Below are 13830 nucleotides of genomic sequence, written 5' to 3'. Positions count from 1 at the left end.
AATATTACAGCAGTATCTCCCTGAGCCACTACATTATGTGAAACTAGATAGCTGGTCATATGCAACCTGACTAGATAGGGTACCACCTGAAAATGAACTTCCAGACACTGTGTGCTGTTTTGTGAGCTCCCTGGTATTTCCTGGGAAGGACAGATGTCCTAGATGCACTCCTATTTGACCCCTATGTAATACTGCAAATTCTTGCAGGTAACTCAGGAGAACACTAGAAGATCTAGCTAATGTTGTTTACTATGGCTGCCCACTGCAGAGAATGGAGTCTGAAAACACTCAGTTGGAAGTAGTCCTTCTCTATCTGAGGCAGCTGAAGTCTGTTTTAAGATGAGGCTGTAATCACAGCTATTCCCAACCTGCATGTCAGTACCTCTGGTTTACCTACTAGCAGTAGCCTTGTTACTGGAAGGGCAGAAACATGACATGAAGAAATTGTTTCAGTTCCTGTTTATATCATAAAGAGTGATACGGGTCCCTAAGCTTTAACTGTCCAGTACTACTTTAATGCATGCAGGTGCCTGTGAACCCCAGTGAAAGGGTTTCCATTGGCTGGTGTGTTCCAGTCACTGATCTTGGCACGCATGCAGCACAGCTATCCTTAATAACTACTTGATTTACAAGTCCTGCCTTACACAGTGTTAATGTTAACCCCTACCACATCTCTCTGCTTTCAGATCCCAGTTACAATAATAAAACCAGACGAGAAAGCTGAGATACCAATTGGCGTTGTGATCGGCAGTATATTGGCTGGGCTCCTCTTGCTGTTAGCATTGGTTGCTGTATTATGGAAAGTAAGTAGGTGTTTATATTCTTACGAAGAAAAGCAGAAAGGGATAAGTACATTTGGGCTCCTTTCTTTGGAACCTGTCTTCGCTAGTGCTGAACAAAACTGCATATGCAGTTTAGTAATAATACTACATTGGCTTTCTACTCTTGATGGGTGCTTTTAAAATCAACATTCTGAAGTGAATCACCATAGATGTAGGCAATGTGAAAATGGTAAGTGTGCCGACAGTGCCTTAAAATGAGGGCAGCAACATTTTTGTCTCTCTACCTGTCTCCCTCTACAGCCCAGCAACTGTAATTTAAGTGGGCAAGTCTGGAGAATAGAAGCAAGGAGTAGATATATGCTAAACAAGCAAAAAGAGCAGAGGAGGCTGAAAGTAAAAAGTAGTTTACAAAGGATACCTAGATAAGAGGGAGGGAAAAGCTTCTGTGCGTGCCAGAGCATTGGTTCTTGGGGGACTCCCTGGCACACCAAGACAGCCTTGATCCCTGTATCTTGGCAGGGATACTGGCTGCTCAGCACTACTATTCTAGCATTTGTTGCCCTAGGCAAGAAATTAGGGCCCAGCTTCTTTCACTCTACAGTTAGGAATAAAACGAATCAAATACTCCATGCATGTGCATGCATGCATCGTGCATTTATTCCATTGTAGTATTTGTCTTAACCTAGAAATATACCCATTGATGACTGATTGTAACGTGGTGTTATTTCCATGCTCCTTGCAGCTTGGCTTCTTCAAGAGACAGTATGAAAAAATGACTCAGGACGTAGAAGATATCGATGAAATTACAGAACTCACAAAAGACAAAGACTGAAGAGGTATTATGTGGATAAAGAGAGGAGATCTGAGCCGTCAATAGAAATTGTGATCCAATCAGTTCTTCAGCTGGAGTGCCTTAAAGTTTAATAACATTTAAACATTTTTAATTAAAGTGTTGGGGTTTTTTTGTTTGTTTGTTTTTTTGTTTTTTATAGATGATAATATTTTACAGATTCTGCTCTATTATAAGAGTAACTGCAGGACAGTTTGTTGGTTTTGTTTTTTCAAAAGTGATTTATAGTGCCTTTTCTTGTATATTTTTGCCTTTCAAACAAACAGCCCTTAGAACTGGCAGGTCCGGAGTTTACAGTAACGTATTGTGCCAGCAACACTTCTCCTGATCCACTGCAGAGTGAAACGAGTGAAACAGAACAATTTATTTCAGATTACTGTGGAACAGCATCAGTTCGTAATTCAGTTGACAAGTACCATATGTGTAAAGGACACTTTCTATTAAGTTGATGATGAATGTGTGGTGAATACTGCTTCCAGACTGGGAGAACTCATTTTTTCATTGACTAGCCCCATCCCTATTGTATTACAGAAATTATTTGTACAAGCAGACCTTTGTCTTAACTGATCTATGATGTGGGAACTATGTACGAAGATGTCTATCTGTATATTACAGGACAACTGGATGGGCATACTGTTCCAGAAGGTCACCATTTCCTTGCACTAAGGTCACAAACTATTGAAGTATACTGTTTTTGTAAAATACTGCCAAATGATACATGTAACTGCCTTCTGAATACTGTGTCTGAGAAGAAAATTTCATAAGCACTTAACACCATGTTTTCCGTTGTGACTGGCTTTCAAATTTCATCTGGAGAAGAACTACCAATACTGTTACACTGGGCTTTACATGCACAGGCCACCGGACATCAGTTTAGCTTTTGAATTTAATAGAGAACAAAGTCAAAATCTTGCCCTTAATTCTGTGCTGGAAGATTTTGCAATACTAAGAGCATGAAGTGAGCTAACGGGGATATGACTGAGGTGGTAAGCACATGTTAGGACAGAAGACGGAGAAGATCTTGTATGTCTTTTCCAGCCTCGGTGATTCTGTGATAAATTGTGAACTGCACTTGTTTCTTTTGCATCTCAGTGCCCTCCATGAGACCAAAGTTCAGTGTATACTACTTACCTGGCATTTTTTAATTTGGTTCTCTGTCTTCATGTCTTGAGCAAGTTAGTTAGCTTATATTTTACACAGTAAAGTACTGTAAAGCTCTGCACCAACTCTGAGCACACTCGGGTCATTGTGTAAGTTACGCATCTCAAATCTACCACATGCTGCCCAGTTTTAATGATAGATCAGTCAGAAGGCCCTGTAAGACTGGTAACAGTCAGGGGATTTGGCCTTTTGTCTGCCTTTCACTCTCATAGCTGGTGGTTACTTAAATGCAGTTGTGACAGAAGACACATGTGTTGTCTTCATGTATGCTGCCATGTAACTAAGATTGCTTCCGACTTGATATGATTTACTTGAAGAGTAAAACATTTAAATGTGCCTGACACAGCACCTGAAGTTGTTTTCATTCCCCCACAACTAGTTTGTAAATACAGTTAGTTAGGCACTTTTAGACTTATTTTTTGAGGGACATTTAAAAAAAAATACATCTAAGCATGTTTGGAAATTTTATTCAGTCTTTTTTTTTTTTTTTTTTTAAATCACTGAAGATTAATTAGTCATGAGCCAATCATCTCTTTGGCAAAGAAGAGCTTTGTTTGTAGTGACAGCTGGACTGTTCTCAGTATAACTTTGTGTTTTGGATTTATTTTGTATCTATGAAAGGTTACACATTTGTTCAGGTTTTTTAACATTCTGAAAAACAAACAGTCTGGATTCTGATCTTGACTGTCAGACAAGATCGTTGCCATCAGCTGAGTTTGTGACCAAAACAAAAGCCACTGTGCAAACCTAAAGAACACAGACCTGACTTTCTTAATAGTTATGAACCCTGCAAGCATACACTCTGAAAGTAAGGATGAAAATCTGTCCATCACAATTACAGTGTAAAGTTATAAGGAAGAAAAGAAAATCCTACTCCTACATGTGCAAGAAGCTTCTACATAACTAGGGCCGTATAATCAAGGCTACAACAAAGCAGATTGTAGTATCTTTCATTTCTCATGCTGCTTGTACCAGAAATGACATATGCAGTGAGCCAGACTTCCTTCTTCAACCACAGGTGTGAAATATAGGTCAGTATCTGACACCCAACTTCTTGATCATTTAACAGTTTATTCTTCATTATTCAGTTCACTAGACTACACTGAGTTTTACTTTGTCACCAGACAACAGGAGTTCTGTCAATCCTGGGAATAATACTTTCCCTGAAATAAAGGGAAGGCATAGCAATATGTAGGATCTTCTAACCACTTCATGTTACTAGTTTTATTTTTCCTTTATGATTAATACTTACATGGCTAGCTCAGTTTTTGTAATGCGTGACTTTACTGCACTTTTAAGTTAAGTTGGCACAGCCACAAATAATGCTGGAAATATTATGTATATTTTGTATTATGGATTTTTTAGTTTTACTTTTTTTTTTTTTTTTTTTTGAATAGCATGTTGCAAATGAAATGATACTTAAAATGTTGGACTTCAGCATGTGCTTCTGTTTGTGCTCGCAAAAGAGGGTCAGGAACACTTCCAACAATCTCAAGTTGTATCTGATCTTAGTCCTGAATCTAGCTGCTGACTTAATGAAGTACTAGAATCAAGTCTAAACTCAGAGTTAGTTTCATATGAGACTACGTGTAGATTTGGGATGGCCAAGAGAGTTTATTAGCAAAGAGACTTCTGAAAACTAGTTTGTAAGCTCTCTGGGAGCAGGGACTGTATCTCTGTGGTGCCTACCTGATGACCTAATAGAATTATTATAATAAAAACAAGAATACTGCTGAACACAGACTCATTTATTTTTATGCAGCACCTTAAAAGGAAGAAATGGTACCTAAAAAGCACTGCATAAAATGAGGTGAAATATGTCATTTATTCCAGCAGCACACAGCAAAAAACCCTAAGGTGATGACTGTGAGGTATACAAAGAAGATGCACTTAAAATCTTGTAAGTTATAGGTGTGAGTATTAAGCTGCCAGTAAGTTATATTGCACTATAAATCAGTTTGCACCACATTAATGCACAATACCTATACTTCAGTAGCTCTGAGTGCAGCTACCTTACCAGGGCCATGCCTTCCTAAATACATAGGATTATCTTCTATGACATCCAAAATTACACCACATTCTGTCAGCCCCAAGCCTTGTGTCTACATATTTTATGGGTACGAAACTTAAAATTTCCATGAAACAGAATTGTACATCTTTAAACCTAAGGTACAGACTCTGTCGTTCACCATGTTTTGGTGTTTAGGAAAATCAAAAACCCGATGCCTTATCTACCAACTTGCATGTATTATTTCATATATAAAACTGGGGTGCAACAAAACCTTGCACAAGAAAAGAAACTGTACAAATATGAAATCTATAGTTAACTACCTCAACTTTTTGTTACCTTTAAAGGTAATGAAGTGTACATAATTCACACAACCTCATAAAAGACAAGTCCCAACTTTTCAATCAACCCCCCTGCCTTCACTTACAATCCATTTTTCACAGGCAATCACAAGCCTCGATGTGCTAGTAGTTTCAAAAACATATTTACCTGTTTCCCTCAAAGTAGCAGAGATCTAACTTTTAAAACAGTCACTATCAAATATATATATGGATACTAATTTTTGTAATGTGACTTATATGGATAAGACTGTGGATTATTGGTTGGTTTTCTGGACCAAAAAAAAAAAAAATCACAGTCCTAAGATATTAAAAGAAACACTTCTCATTTATAGTCATCTACTTATTTTTAACTCTTTCTTCAAGAACCTCTGCAAGACAATACTTAATGGAAAAGCCCAAAACTGAGTTTTCAGAGCTTAGGGCAGAGTTACTTTCATTGTACTGCATTAACACTTAGTTTTAGGAGTACCTTAGTTTTAGGGAGCTTACAAACAGGAGGAAGATTGACTTTTTACACGGATAGTGACAGGACAAAGGGAAATAGCTTTAAACTAAAAGAGGGAAGATTTAGATCAGACATTAGGCAGAAATTCTTTACTCAGAGCATGGTGAGGCATTGGCACAGACTGGCCAGAGATGTTAATGATGCCCCATCTCTGAAGGTGAACAAGGCCCCAAGTTGGATGGGGCAGTGGGCAACCTGATCTGGTGGGTGGGAACCCTGCCCATGGCAAGACGGTGGAATTAGATGTTCTTCCAACCTAAGCCATTCTTTGATTCTATGATTGGACAGCCTGTGAAGTAGAAATTCCCTGAACAGCTACAGGCAAAGTGAGCTGAAATAAAAGCCAGCTTAAACTAGAGTAACTTAAAAGCTTCACTGCTGACTACAACAGTGGTAGTTTCATGGATTACAGAAGTGAGCACCTGTATTCTGCAGCAGATGGAGCCCAGCAGTGTGGCTGTGCTTCCAGGCATCTTCCCACACACTCATCTGTCCCTCTGCTGCCATCTCCTGGGTAGGTGCTTCTTCCATCCGTTGCATTTTCACACGGTGTTTTCACATTTATCATTCTGAGCTTCTCTTGTGAACAGAACAAAATGTAATCTTCTCAGGCAGGAAACGCAAACTTAAGCAATGCTGATGTACAGACAAAGGCAACAGTGTATTTAAATATTGCCAGCCAAATCGAAGACATTTCAGAAGGACAAGTTATCATTCTGAAGATGTGCTCTTCACTCCCAGCATACCCTTTTGTCGTGCAGGTCACTACATCAATCACAGATTTTCACTCTGGTTGACAGTGTCTACTCCCAGGAATATCCGCCTCCACCCAGAGCCCCATCTCTACAGCATACTGTGACACAGCTGGAAGAGCAGCATTGAGGTGGGATTACCTTCACGTACAGCCAAATCAGAGAAAAAGCTGCACTCGTCCCAGAAAACTAGGTCTGCATTTATACTGCTCTGTTCTCCAGCTCACAGTCATCAGAACACTAGGTAGTTTTCACCCAGCAGCCTAGTTCTGTGAAACCAGGACATGTGCAGCCACATCTTTCCCAGACATGCAGTCAAGCAGCTGAAGTTCATCCCCAGGCCTGGAAATTTGGAAGCAATTCTGGGTTGCTCTAGACATAGCCTCAGGCAGCTATCTTAGAGAAAAGTAATTTGCCATCTTAAAATAAGGTCTTCTTAGCACAGAATGCAGCACTACAGAAGGAGCCTGAACAAAGAACTCAGGGTATGTATTTACATTTCAGTGAGATACATTTTACCTCTGCACCATCCCTCCCAGGGGCTTTTCCATTTTGCTTTCAGATGCCAGCTGAAGAACCCAAAGTTACACAATACTGATGCATCATTGTTCCAGAACAAAGCAGTACTTGCCTCATGCACAGCTAGGGACACTAAATGACATTTCATTGTTTTGACCATGGCAGCATACACACATTGTAGCACTCAGATGTGACTCAGTACAACATCTCTTCCATTCATTGTTCCTGGTCACTGCAGGGAAGTACACCATTATTCTTTGTCTTCTTTTCTGCACCCTACTTCCCAGCTGCAATGCTGAAGGAGAAGGTGCACTTAAGGTCACCCTGGACAAATCCTCAAAGAGACTGCAGCACCAGAGAAGTACTAAGGCAACAGAGTAATTACACAGAAATTGCTCTCAATCGTTGGACTTGATGATCTCGAATATTTTTTCCAACCTAGATCATCGTATGTTTCTCTGAATCCATAGAACTCCAAGTACAATTTAACTCTTCAAAATACAAGTTTTCCTGCATCAAAGCACAGCTTGAGCATGTAAGCATTGTACAAGCCTACCTCTTTCATTAACCATACATCACAAGGCAAGCTAGGCAATTGCTTGAAATTAATCAATTTCAAAATCAGTTGCATTGTAACAGCAAACAAAGTAATGCACAAAAATTAATACAAAAGGCTAGAAACTGTGTATTTGATTGTTTTTATTGTGTTTTGTTTGTGTTTTTTTTTTTTTTATCTTTTTAGGGTTTTTTTTTTTAAGCAAAAGGAATTACTTCTCCGAAGAAGTGATCTGTAGTCAGGATTACATACAATTCCAAGCAAAAATGACACTCAGATTAACAGAGGGCTTATCTCCAACATCCAAAGCAAAGGAAAATGCAACCTTTAACTTGTTCAGCTCTGCCTAGATAATAGAGCCCACGTGGTTTGGAGGCTGCATACATGCATGCATACAAGGAGCAGCTGCTGTCCTGCAGAGGAAGAACTGACTTCCACTGAGGGAAAGTAAGCTATAAGATAGCAGCAATAAGCTACAATGCTTTAATCAGTTTAATCATGAATTTACCTGAAGTTGTGTGCTTTAATGGGGTTTGTGTTTGTAAATGACTGACATCACTGGGGAAAAAGATCACTGCCTATTTTTCCAGTTTTATTTTGTGCTGCTAGCAGTAGTGAAGATTTTTTATTGCAGACACAAGCTTCCTTCTATGGAGATATTCAAGACCTGTCTGGATGCCTACCTGTGTGACATACTGTAGGGAACCTGCTTTAGTATGGGGGCCGGACTTGATGATCTCTTGAGGTCCCTTTCAACCTCTGCAATTATGTGAAATGGATTTATACAGTTAAGGCTGAAATATTGTGTTATGAAATTATATACAAGCTTCAGGAAATAATTTTACTTATCTCAACCTCATTCCCCTTTTCTTATATGTATCTTCACTACACTGATAATGATTAGATAAATCTGCCATTTGTCATTAGTAAAAATGCAACACACAATGGCACCATGAACTTCTAGCATCTACCATGCTTAGTAGTACAGATCAATAACATAAAGAAAATTATCTTACTCAGATAAACAACTTACTGTCTACAGTGTAAGAACAGGCACACTGTGTCTGTCCTTTTTGCTTGGTTTGCAAAACATAACAAGTGAAAAACTGTTAAAATGCAAATTTGAATGTAAAGGCAGATATAAGCTATGAATCCTTTGCAACTTACACATGGAATAGATTTAACATTTCTTTGAACAACTAATCCATTCTGATGACTTTGCATCCTAACCTGTCTAAGGTTAAACTACTAAAGCTAATTAAAATTATTCTTACAATTTTTTTTTCTTGTAGAACCACAGAATTACACAGCAAAAAAAAACTCCTTCAAAATTAATCATGCCTAGACATCATTAGGTTAGTACAGGTTTACGTGCTATTGCTAATGGAACTTCATTGCTGGCAAGGTATTTGATCTAATTCTGAATCAAGATCACTTCATATATCTTTAATGTCAAGGACTTATAATATCAGCTGTATGTTTGAGTGAGACACAGCAACTGGAAAGAAACCACCACCAAAACATTAATAACACTGTGGTGCAGTTTATATTTTTTTCCTCTGTCTATATAGAGAAAAAAAACCAACTGTTAGTCTACTTGAAGCTGCTTTCATGTTGCACGAATGTCAAAATAGCATGTAGTGTACAAACTGACTCTGCATTCAAATACAATTAAAATCAGGATTTTTTCTTAAGCCTTAAAAAAAATATTCCAATTGTCCTGTTGCGACCTCCCATGAAATCAGCAAACAAAGACTACAAATGCAGAACTGTTAAGCAGTATATATCACAGAAGACTAAATGTCTTGCAACCATGAATTTTAGGGAAGATAGCTTTAAAAACTGACTTCATATTAAAAACTACACAGAGATTATTTCAAAAGATTCAAGAACACTTGAAAATCCTAACTATTACTCATTCATTTAATAGGTCCTATTTAAATTATTCGCATTGAAGTGCCTATTACAACTGCTTAAAATCATATAGATTCGATGTAAGAACAACTCAAAGCTAAACCAGAACGCTCATTAGGAGTAGTAACACTTTACTTATAAGAGTATAGTTACTTTTCTGGATTTGTCCAAAAGCATTCCTTGTTTTCTTTCCAAGAATATTCATCCTCATAAATCTCCTGTGAACATAAACAAAGAATGGGAAATATTGTGGGAGTCCGCTATGTTCAGTCACAAGCCAGGCCAAACAACTCAACAGCCATCCTGCTATTATTTGCTGACCACTTCAGGACTACACAGCACTTAGCTGGCAAACAGAAAAGTGGGGATCATCTTTAGAAAACACTGACTTACATGTGGACAGATGCTGAACATGGAGCTGAACCCATTACATTTAGAAGGCCTCATCTATGCTGAAGTCACTTAAGGAAAGAGATCTAGAAGAAAGGATGCAGAAGCTGTATATTACATAGCACTTGTGTCTGAAACACTACCCCTTTTGCATGATGCCATGTTAACCTACTAAACCACAATTTCTAGAAATTAGAGTATTTAAATGTATAGAAAATGTGTTAAAAAAATCCAAAAAACTAAAATGACATCAATACTCAAAATACAGTATTACATCTTTGGGACAGACTGCACTACCCAGTAGCAGTCCAGTCCCAAGCAGCAAATTCAGCAGGGTTGTGAGGCCAATTATTCTTTCTGAAATCAAAAAACTTCAGTCTCCCAAAGGAGGTTTCAGAAAAGTGGTGATACTGAACGTCGTGTTCTACACTGAGCAGTAACTCAGAGAACTACTGTTACTACACACCAAGTTTGGACTATAAGAGAAGGCAGAGATAATGTTCATGAATTGCATGCAATACTGTTGTTATGCAATGTGGGTCTCCCTAGACTTAGGCTGCGCTATACACAAATTGTTGTGCCTCCATATAAGCTTTGGAGCCACTGAATACTGCGTGCTGTTGCTATGTTTATGTATGCTGCTTCTTAATGCTTTGTGCTTATCAACGGCCATGAAGATGAGGGAAAAGAAATGCCACTTTTCTTGCAAACTGCAATGCCATTCAAGACATGGCACATTCAAAGTTTTTCCACTAGTCTATGCAGAACTGAACTCTGCCACTCAGAAGAGAAGAGCTCAAAATTCCTCCACTCTGACCACAGGAAGATGTTAAGAGGAAGAGCAGCAAGCAAGGAAGGGTCTTCCTGGTGCCTGAATGCCACATGCAGGTCGGGCTGCATTAAAGGAAATTCACTGATGCTAGAAAAAAGCCTCTCTTCAAGAGTAACTGCTGCCCATAATGCTACAGCTCCTCCTCCCCTAGGAGTCAGCAGCAGCCTCCAGTCCAGACATCTAAGATTACTGCCCAGGCTAGAACCAAATTTATCCCAAACATACCTTTTTCCATATTGGGACAAATGCTTTTAAAGTGTTGATGCAGTGTGTTACAGCTTCAAGAGATTCTGCTCTGTGTGGAGACGAGACTGCAATAATTACACTTGCCTCTGTTACTGGAACCACTCTAGAGAGAAAGGAACAATACGAGCTTTAACTAATGATTAACATCTAGAGCACCCAAAAGATGTAGCCATGTCAAATCAGTATCCTGTCCACATGTTCTCCTGACTCATTCACACTGAGGAAGTGTCAAGCCATATCCAAAAGATTATGCGCATTTAAAGAGAATGAAAACCACAACCAAAATCAGCATCAGATGTAGGAATTCCATGCTTTAGAATAAATAAAACCACCAGTCATAGGCTTTTTTTTTTTCTATTCCTTCTTTTTAAAAAATAATTGTATGGAATTAAAAGAGGAAAATTACTATCTTGCAACAAAGGAAACTCTCTGGAAGCTGGGCTTAATAATGAACAATAACAGGTCTGGAACAGGAAGCTGACTGAAAATCTGAGAAATTCTTATGCAAACTGAGATGTGTGAAAAAAGAAATTATGTATCTCAAAGTACACAGATTTTGCAACCAAAGTTTAGTTTTGCCAAATGTTGATTTCAAAGTTATGTTTCCTTTTCTATTTGGTGGTATACTGTTTTTACCAAACAGAAGTTATACAAGGAGTCGTCTTACCCCTCACAAGGGAAGTATTCCCAAATGCCGCATCCATACCCTCCCTATATAACAAGACTCCATCAGCAAACAGCTCAGAGAAAAATCTAAGCTTAAGTACTCTGAACTGCTCTTCAGAGAAAATTCCTGTCTCTGCTGACTGCGTAGAAGAAATCCTACAAAATTACCCCTCAGAGTTAATATTAACCTTTGTGATCGCATTCTAACTTCCTTCTACTGAAAAAAAACCACAACAAATATTTGAAACACACACTGTAAATCCTGCTAATTTCAGCCATGAACAGTGAACACTCAGGACTATGTTAAACCATTCCATGGTTTACATCCTATAAAAAATGTGCATCCAATGCAAGGAATGGCAAGAGGTATTCTTAAAACCATGACTGGCAATTACCATGCCTTTCTTTCAACCCCATATTCTAACATTTTAGGTTCCATTACTTAATATGACAGGAAAAAAAGAAGTATCATTTTGCAGCAGTGGAAGAGAGTGGCCTACTCTTTCCTGCAAGGAAATCTTGATCTCTTTTCTTCACTGTCAAACCATTAAAACAAGATTGAGGCTTCTGATGGCTCGACATGGACTCCAGCAGAAACTACAAATAAAAATAGTTTGAAATACAAGACTTCACTTCTGAAACCTAGCTGTTTAATGACAGCATGATTCAGTAGCAAGCTTTGATGCATTACCACTTTATAGACTCACACGCAATCTTTAAGTATGGAAGCATCATACAAGGATTAATACACCATTTGAAGCAGAATGTGATCTGTCCATACATACCCAAGTCTATGATACATTGCAATATGTTTGACTGATGGCCATTTTTGTCTAACATCTCTGCAGATTTTCTTTATTTCCATCTCTGCCATTGAAGTATATGCTTCATATTCTAAGCGAATCACTTTTTTCCCTTCAAAATTATTTCTCGTAGTACCTAAACACAAATGAGTTATTAAAGGAAAGCAACAATAAATGTTAAGTAAAACTCAGGACTAAGAGCAACACTGTGTAAAGGACTTCCTCTTGTTATGACTATGTGAAGAGATTCTTCAAACAAGAGAAATCTTAAACATATGAAGAATTCAGCCTACAGATTACAAAAATATACAGTCTGTAACGCTCAAAGCTGGATCGTCTTTTGTGTTAACTCATTCAAGTGCTTAGTACTTAGAAGCCCACAGGGACTCAGGGTTGAGCAAAAAAAAGGGAACCAGTAGCTTCAACCTGCACCAGTCCATCTGTAGAACAAGATATTCAGATCTTGGCAGCAGTTTTCACACAGGTAAGGACCTGTGTTTTATTGCAGAGCCACTACTTCCCACCTTGAATAAACTGTATGCAAGGGAACAGCAGAGCAAATTCCAAGCAGGACTGTCCTCCAGTACTGTTTCTGTTCAGACCTAGAACAGTCACACCAGCAGGGAAGCTTCTCACCAGTCAGTACCAATGCAACTGTTTAAGAGTTGCCATGGTCTTGTTCTAAATAAATCAGAATGAGTTTTCTGAATGTCCTGGGTTCAGTCCAGAAATATATTTATTTGCGAAGCACGAGTTTGGGGTGTGGGACAAGCTGAGTACCATTTATTAGACTATTAACACATACACAGATTCAGCCCTGAAACTAAAACTCACCAATGAACAGAGACAGTGCCCCACAGCATGGTGAAATGACCAGTTCTGACACTTCATCTACAGACAGTTTTTCAGACTTGAGCTTGATAAAATCTTTTGGCACATCTTCTCCTTCATCCATGGCTCACTAGAAGGGCTAAAACCAAACAGATTATGTTGCTGTTTTTGGCAGTAGTAACATTTGCCAACTGCATTTTACCCCATATTGGTGCTCCAATTTATTCAGAAAACATGTACCATCTTCTCACTCAGTTTTCATGGCAAGCTCACATCTCAGCAAACTTGCTGAGAGAATATTAAGTGCAAATACTATGGGAAGACCTCTTTCTAATGCACATGGGCTCCTGCTTTGTAGGAAAGTTTGGTGCAATAGGACAAAAGAAGAACCAGTTCAAGGCTCAGCTCGAGTACAATCTATTTGCACAGATCACAACATTAGCAAACTTGTGGTAAGCGTGTCAGCCCATTCTTCCTGTCTTATCCTAAAATCAAACCCAGTTTAAACTAGAGATTTTTGCATTCTACTTCAAAGTTTAATATGTTGTCCAGGACATCCAAGTCTTCATCCAATCAGACTGTTTCAGTGACACTGGTGCCACTTCTAATTGCTTTGTGTAGAACATCAGTTACCAGTTCATCTAAGGATGAGGAGGAAAATCAGTGGACTGAGC

At 38.6% G+C, this 13830-nt stretch overlaps 3 protein-coding genes across 3 annotated transcripts in view; 2 read left to right on the top strand and 1 right to left on the bottom strand.

The window, feature by feature from the left end:
• Positions 1-1722, top strand: part of ITGA2 (integrin subunit alpha 2) — a 44147-nt gene extending 42425 nt beyond the window's left edge. Inside the window, exons 28-29 of the mRNA XM_065739887.1 lie at positions 687-803; positions 1525-1722. Of these exons, the coding sequence (XP_065595959.1) occupies positions 687-803; positions 1525-1614 (207 nt within the window). The 3' untranslated portion in view covers positions 1615-1722. The remainder of the gene's footprint in view (positions 1-686; positions 804-1524) is intronic.
• ITGA1 (integrin subunit alpha 1) overlaps positions 1-13830 on the top strand; it is a 318815-nt gene that overhangs the window by 145645 nt on the left and 159340 nt on the right. The window lies entirely within an intron of this gene.
• Positions 7661-13280, bottom strand: LOC136050777 (molybdopterin synthase catalytic subunit). Its single transcript, XM_065739869.1, has 4 exons — positions 13160-13280; positions 12308-12461; positions 10836-10959; positions 7661-9606 (listed from the first exon to the last, which is right to left on the bottom strand). Exons 1-4 carry the CDS (start codon positions 13278-13280, stop codon positions 9538-9540), a joined length of 468 nt encoding a protein of 155 aa, XP_065595941.1. The 3' UTR covers positions 7661-9537.

Source organism: Cyrtonyx montezumae, unplaced genomic scaffold, assembly GCF_038088225.1.
Source record: "Cyrtonyx montezumae isolate F1298 unplaced genomic scaffold, pur_monq_1.0 scaffold_25, whole genome shotgun sequence".
Taxonomy (NCBI): Eukaryota; Metazoa; Chordata; class Aves; order Galliformes; family Odontophoridae; genus Cyrtonyx; species Cyrtonyx montezumae.
The sequence above is the reverse complement of the archived record's forward strand: the minus strand, read 5'-3'. Positions and strand labels throughout refer to the sequence as shown.